This window comes from Nuphar pumila, chromosome 2, assembly GCF_984573655.1.
Source record: "Nuphar pumila chromosome 2, dmNupPumi1.hap1.1, whole genome shotgun sequence".
Taxonomy (NCBI): domain Eukaryota; kingdom Viridiplantae; phylum Streptophyta; class Magnoliopsida; order Nymphaeales; family Nymphaeaceae; genus Nuphar; species Nuphar pumila.
In genome coordinates, this window is record NC_143250.1 from 102,353,534 (window position 1) to 102,361,300 (window position 7,767).

A 7,767-nucleotide genomic window follows, 5' to 3' on the forward strand; every position below is an offset into this window, starting at 1 on the left:
TGCAAGGTTGGTGGGTTTAACTGACCGAAACTGCAGCATCTGGCATCTATCCAATGGCCCGCCAACAGGTATAGAATCAGCCCGTGGTCTCTAATCTGGTTGCCACCAGACCAAAAATGCCGCAGTTATACTTGCAATCTTTATTTTCGGTCTCATGAATGTGGAATTTGAGCCTAACAGCCATTTTCTTTGAACATTTGGCTAAGATCAAAAAGAAAAGGAAAAAGAAAAACTCCACCTTGTGCAACAGGCTCTGATTGTAAAAATACTTTAAGGGGATAATATATAATTACAACAGGGGCAACAAGATCGATAACTCAATGACAATGGCAACTGAACCAACCTGAAATGGATAAAAATGGTGATAGAAATCCACTTTCACAGTGTAACTCTACATAATGGTACAGGAACAAAAGCTCTTCTTTGGCATCTCATCCAGGTTCTTATCTGCACATTTTCAAGTCAAAACTTAAATTTTTTTCTAACTACACAAGTAATGAATACCGACAATTTAACTAGAAAAACTGGATACAGTATAATTGCTTTGAGAAAAAACACGATAACAATCCGGAAGGACACAACAACTGGAAATTTAAAGTGAAAATGAGAAATAATGGATCCTTCAGTCATAGTCTTGATGACTAGCCCAAAGCGGACATTCAGATGCTTATTAATATCCATTTATTTTCTTGCTAACAGCAAATATTAGATATGCAATAAATTAACTAAGAAAACTGAATGAAGATATGAGAATGAGCATATCAAAGGCTCATATTTCAACTAGAAAAACTGGATGCAGGATAATTGCTTTGTTAAAAAACACGATAACAGTCCAGAAGGACACACCAACGAGAAATTTAAAGTGAAAATGAGAAATAATGCAGCCTTCAGTCTTAGTCTTGATGACTAGCCCAAAGTGGACATTCAGATCAGAGTTGCCACGGGAAGCGATGCGGGAAGCGGGAAGCGAGGCACTTCAAAAATTGTAGGAATCAGGAAGCGCAGGACAACTTAGAAGCGAACTAGGAATCGTCTCGAAAGCGACCTAGGAAACGAACCGGAAGCGACATAGGAAGTGAGGGGGAAGCGAAAAAAGAGAAAAAGTAAGAAAAAAAATAAGGGGAAGCACGCTTCTCAAATTTTTTTTGCACCTCCCCTCACGTTTCAAAAGCAACACATTTCCCGCTTCTGAAACGCCGTTCGGGAAGTGCACTTCCCTATATTGTATGGCGCTTCCGGTAACTCTAATTCAGATGCTCATTAATATCCATTTATTTTTCTTGTTAACAGCAAATATTAGATATGCAATAAATTAACTAAGAAAACTGGATGCAGATATGAGAATGAGCATATCAAAGGCTCATATTTCAATTGTCCACAAGGGACTCTGCACACCTGGCTAGGTGGGACACTTGGGTGTTTAAGTTGAAGGATGTCAAGAGTTCAACACCCAGGGTGCTTGAATCTTGATGCAAGACGAAAGCCATTGGTGAATACCCCTGGTGGGCAGAGGAGGAGTAATCATGTTCTATACCGCAGACACTGAAACAGGAGCATGGTGAATGTGACACCTCTCATCTTGTAATGTGTCGTCTAGCAGTGGTTTCTCCCCAGTATTTATACAAAAAAAGGATCACATTCCCATTGTGCCAGAAATAGGAGAATCTTTTGTCCTTTTGAGAAAAGCCTGAAAGCAAACCTATCACATTGCATGCTACTGTCCATTCTGCTCCTGAAACTCTGGATGTAACAAAATCTAAGGAAAGGCCAACTGCCAAATTTTAGGTAAATTCCAATATATGTGAATTCCTTTGTACCAGTGGCAACCTATGCTAAGATAAGAAGAAACCTAGGCACACAATAAGACAGGTCAAAAAGAACCAACCTAACATTTGCAGAAAATGTTGCAGAATAACTAGGTAGACAATAGAAGGCACTTCTGATTGCAAAAGTCCTATTGGACATGAAGAAAGATAGGTTGGATCTTAAAATGAAATTGAGGAGATCAGGCATACCTAGTTCAACATAAGATCCAGTTGGAAGTGGAATCATATTAAGATCCAAATTGGGCCCGATTTATCTGTGAAATTTATAAAGCTTCATGTTGGTTGGATCCAAGTGGTCTCCATTCACAGATTTGTTGAGCTTAGTCCTGTACTTATAATGTTGGGCCAAAATATAAATTGGTGAGGGACTTCCACCCTCCACCCTACATGAGCCACACAAGTGCAAATCAAGTCCAACCAGGTATGGGTTTCAGTATAATCAAACACAAGGAGTCCCATCCTCCTTTTTTAAGCTTATGCATGTCCAGAAATATTTTTCTTCCATTTCTCATTCAATTTTCTTATTTTCCTTTTAGTTTTTTTTATTTTTCTTGTTGGAAAAGCTTGATGAACATATTCTGAACACGAAAATGGATGCACAACTAAATGGTAACCAGATAGATAAGCTGACTGTTAATAATATTCTATGAAATGAAAACCTGAATGCATTCCATTTATGTGTAGCGTATATGTGCATGCATGCATCTAGCACCTACAGTTTTCTTAAAATAGGCATCATTCAAGCATGGGATGAATATAAAAGATGAAATACGCTTAGCTAAACACATGCATACTCAACAGGCTACAATAGAAACTAAAAGTACCTGTTTTCTTTCTCGGCAGTGAAGGCTGGACCACAACATGCATTGTGATGATCCCACCTGGAAACTCACCCATGGGTGCCCTAGACTCAGCAATAGTCTTGTTGTTCTCCAATATTTTTCCAGCATTTATCAGCTTCAAATCGCTAGCAGTTTTGGGCATAATTTTTTTATCTGGAGTTGACAAGGTCACACCATTAGAATGTAACTCTAAACCAAGTGAGAACAATGCTCAACACAACAAAAGTATCATGCTCAGGTCACTAGAAACACACAAATTAGCAACATCCATAAAGAAGAATGCAGGTTCAATCACATGGTGCAATGACATGGAGAATCCTTCATTGGATAGAATGTCCACATCGAAAATTCAACTAGACGCTAAGATCTCACAAAAATTATAATAAAAATTATTCCAACATCTCACAATGCAAGCTAAGTCATAATTGCAATCAATGAAGCATCATCCCCTGATGTTTTTTCGCTACAACGAAGTGAGTTCATCAAAAGTAGTGGCCACCCGTCCATTGGCAGTACGTGACATGTTAGGTATGTAAGTGTTAGCAAAAGATAAAGGTACATTCCATGACACTTTCACAGTATGTTCTACTGTGGCCACTTTTTCCCCCAAGATAAACATGGACACAGTACAATGAATTTATGATTCATCTGCAAGGGTAATCCTACTTCCTACTATTAAAGAGGATCTGCTTCATCCGGTTTTAATCCTTCCATTTTTGTGACCATACAATTTGCGTAAGCTTATATGTTGGAGAAAAAAGGGAACAATTGCAATACCGAAGGTGCTGCAGTTGCTTACTTCACACGTATCCACTCATCTCATATCTAACATAGGAGGAACATCAGTGGCATATTTTGTAGGCTAGTATCATGCCTTCTCTATATTTCTGAAGGGTTGTGTTCGAGCTTCCGGGTAATGTTTTTTTGTCATGCACGGCCCAGTATGAAGTTATATTCATGTTTCAGCACAACTATCAATGCTTCTCGATATGAAACTCACACTTTTCAACATTTTCACCTGCACAAAAAAATATAATTGCCATGTGTAGGGTCCATGCATATTGTGCATCATACCTTAACATATGAATTGGTTATGCATTTAGAATCTACAGAAGACATCTTCATTCTATTCCCTGTATACTTACTGACAGTAACAGCTATGAAATCAAACAACAGCACAATCTAAAAGCAAAACACAGACCTATGTATGCTACAAACACAACTTTGAACAAAAGATATTTGTCTAATTTAACTCCAGGTCTTTCAGCAGAGAAAATGTATAAAGGAATCATATAAAGCTAAGCAAACTTAGAGATAAATGCAGGTTAAGGGGTAAAATTCAAATCTAACCTTGTGGCCACTCTGAGACTAGTCTTTCTTTAAGTGCCTGGATTGTGGTTGATGGTGCGTATAAAGTAGGACCAATATCTGATCCATCATATAGACGGAATTTGATCTCAACCTGATCTTCACTTGACATTATTGCAATTCTTCAACAGTTTTTATGTGGAAAATGGAGAGACGATTGGGTAACCTTTTCCAGTCTGAGGCTCTGTTTCCTGAGTATGAAAGATCTGCCGCAAGTTTATGCAGGGCAAAATGATCAACGAATATGTATAAGTTTTTAACTGGGTATCCTAAAGGTTATTGTTAAACAATAAGGTGTGTCTGTACAGTATTCACGCCCGGCAGTCCAATGTATCCATTGTGCATCTCAACATCTCAAAGCAACGGCTACTGACCCCTTCTAATGCTGATGCCCAAGGAAGTGACTGGAATTCTGATGGTTGCCATCATGCATATTGAGGAGTCTACAACATTTGGAAACTCATTTAACCAAGAAATCCAACGATGCAAACACTTCATAGGATCAGATCACTTGCACAAGATTGTGACAGTGAGAGAAAGTCATCTGCAACAAGGAAAAAATGATTTAATTGTGGTACAACCCAAATAAGAAAGGAACTGCACACATAAAAAACAGATCATGGCAGAACCATATATTCAGTTGGTTGATGGACCAATATTCCTGGACCAAACTTCTGAATATCTTAGCTTACGCTTAGAGAATCCCAAGGATTTAACAATCCTTGATTAACTAAATATGTTAAAATTGTAGAGGGTTTAATCTCACACAAATCCATTTTGCCTAAAAAACAACAAACTACATATTTAACAACAAAAGCCAAGATAAAGTTAGCAGTTCAGGGAACTTCAACATAAAGGTAAAAAAGTGAAAAATAATGTGAATCTGCAGAAAAGGGAAAATTCGGTTGAATTATCAACAGAAATAATATGTTAATGTCGGAGGAATAAGAAATCTAATGAGGAAAATTACAAAATTCTGCAGAGTAGCAAATACAGGAAGGTAAAAAGTGGCCAACAAAGAGCAGCACAAATAAAGCCCAAAAATAGATCATACAAAAGATTCTATCCAAATAGAAAATTCAACACAAAGTTCACATGTGACAAAAGAAAAGGACAACAAATTGGAGGACAAACATGGGGACTTAACATCAACAATAAAAAAATAGACAAAGTGGCACATGGGAATTGGCATTCAAAAATAAAATGAGTCCCGAATTTCACCAGGTACAAAGCATATAATAATAAGATTCACCTAGAAATTATAAGCCAAACCATTAGGGGTTAAAAAAGAAGAATTTGATTCAATCCAGTGAAAATGAAAACAAAAGTAGTAAATTAACTAGCTTAAAGAAGTCATCATGATATGCACCGAGACACTAGTAGACGACACCATCTCAGAGATTGGAAGCAGCTATAAGCATTCTACATGTTTTCTACACTCAATGCTGGAAAAATATAACATTCCATAAAATCACAAAAGGTTGCTAAGAAAACTCGCCCCTAATGTAACCAACCAAAGCCGAATACACGGGCAAGACAAGCTGCAGATAGAATGATTAAGATCCATAATAGAACAAGGGAAACTATGATACACCTGATAAAGAGCAGGTTGAACAAACATGATTATAAACAACTCCAGAAAAGAACTCCAAGGGAAAACAAATGCAAGAATCAATGAAAAACCCTAAAAGCAAAAGAAGTAAATAACAAAAGAAGCTAAAACCGAATAAACGGCTAAACAAGATACAATCAGAGATAGCCAAAGCAACTAAGAAGCAAAAAGAGAATATTAGAACTCGTAAAAATAGAAAACGAAGTGTTGGCTTGATATCAGTCAAGACAGAAAAAATATGTACATACGGAGAAATTCAGCAAAGATTTTTTAAAAAGTAAAATAAGAACTATTAATTTAAACCCTTTCAACAAGCATGGCAGACAGGAAATCACAGGAATAAACAAATGCAAGATAAGAACTAGAAGAACAAAAATCAATCACAAACCTGTGGAAAAAGAAAAGAGAAAATCTAAAGATCCATGGAAATACGAAAATTGAACAAGTATCCACTTGAAGATAAGAAAGACATAAAAGGCTGACATAAAACAAATAACAAACCGACAGCTGAGAATTTCCTCAAAGATCCATCAGAATATTAACAACTTAAACTAAAATGTCAAAAAGAATGCTGCAAAAGCTAGCGACAATAAACAAGAATACGAAGACCTTAACTGATACATAAACTCAAGCAAATAGAGACAGAAATCCACAAATCTAGCCATATAACCAAAATATATTGAAATTAAACACAGAAAAAGGGATGGAAAACATACTAATTGACGTAGCTTCTTGAAGATCAGAAAGGGAACAGAAAGACTGAAAAAACAAGAACATGAAATCAAATTCAAGAAATTCTTCAACGATCCTTCAAAAATCAGAATAATCCCATAATATTTATCGAAAACGGCCAAATTACACAAAAGAAAGGCAAATTACGGGAATAAAATCGAAGATCGTTGCGAAAACAAGCCATAATCACATATAATTATCAAAGATCCATTGTTTCACTGAAAAAACCAAGGAAAAACAACGGCTAAAAGGGAATATGGAACAAAGGAGGAGGATAAACGAAATCGAACGGAATCTGCGGTAGCGCTAAAGAAAGAAGCCGAAATATCGACGAAAGAGAGATCCTTACGAGACGATGCTCGGTACCGTATCGGCACGCCGGCGTCCACTCGAACCCTAGATCGACCAAATCGTCTCTCTCTCTCTCTCTCCTTCCTTCCTTCCTTCCTTCCTTCCTTCTTTCAGAAGCGAGCGAGACAGAGGAAGAAGACGGGAGCCCTCCTTCGTTCTCTGCAGCGGAAGCCCAAACAGCAGATCCAAAGCCGGAAGGCTCACGGACGAAGTGGTACCTCTTTTATAGTGCTCTAACCGCTTCAACCAAATTACCAAAACGCCCGCAATTTTCTTGCTTTATGACGGCCTCTGGAAAACAACAAACCAACACTAAATTACGAAATTACCCCTAACATGCTTCGTACTAAATTATAAATTAGCATAGTACCATTTTCCATTTGGAAGAATTAGTGACACAAGACTAAAACGTCAAAATAACGCCTCCAATTTCTCGTGAGAAATTATTTTTTTTTGTTTTCCTTGAAATTTTATTGGGAAAATAAATAAATTTAAAAGTAATGAAATATGTTAACATAGTAATAAAAACATATAAAATAGGCCTTTTCCAACATATAACTGATATAAACCTAAATATCGTTATTAAATCGTGATATTTTCACCTAAAAGATAATATAATAGTATTTTGAAAAATATGTATGCATGCTGTTCAGAATGGCAACTAAAATATCACTTTTTTTTCATGATATTTTCAAAATCGCTAGCTGATATATATTTTTTGTGTCACCATAGGGAAGAGACTGTTGATATGATGCGGTCTTGGATCAGATATCCACAACCCGAATCCATTTAATCGGATTGCTAGGTGGGCCTCAATGTCGCAAATCTCGTTATTAATGAGATTTTTTGCAAAGGAAAAAAAAACTCAATGTAAATTCAAAATTGTTTTCAAAATCCCCAGAAAACATCGACATATGTAACATTTGAGATCATAAGAAATATATAGGAAAACAGTAAAAAGTAAGACATAAAGAAAATCGTTAATAACGTGAAAAAATCGGTATTCAGTAGGATTCTTTTGTTTTTTAATATCACG

The 7,767-nt window shown here is 36.6% G+C and overlaps 1 protein-coding gene across 1 annotated transcript; it reads right to left on the bottom strand.

Moving 5' to 3' along the window:
* Window positions 1-255: 255 nt before the first annotated feature.
* LOC149846446 (membrane-anchored ubiquitin-fold protein 3-like) lies at window positions 256-6,918 on the bottom strand. The gene is made up of 5 exons (XM_089996358.1): window positions 6,730-6,918; window positions 4,343-4,580; window positions 4,019-4,242; window positions 2,651-2,821; window positions 256-447 (listed from the first exon to the last, which is right to left on the bottom strand). The coding sequence occupies exons 3-5, from the start codon at window positions 4,146-4,148 to the stop codon at window positions 392-394; spliced, it is 357 nt and encodes a 118-aa protein (XP_089852484.1). The 5' UTR covers window positions 4,149-4,242; window positions 4,343-4,580; window positions 6,730-6,918; the 3' UTR covers window positions 256-391.
* Window positions 6,919-7,767: the final 849 nt, after the last annotated feature.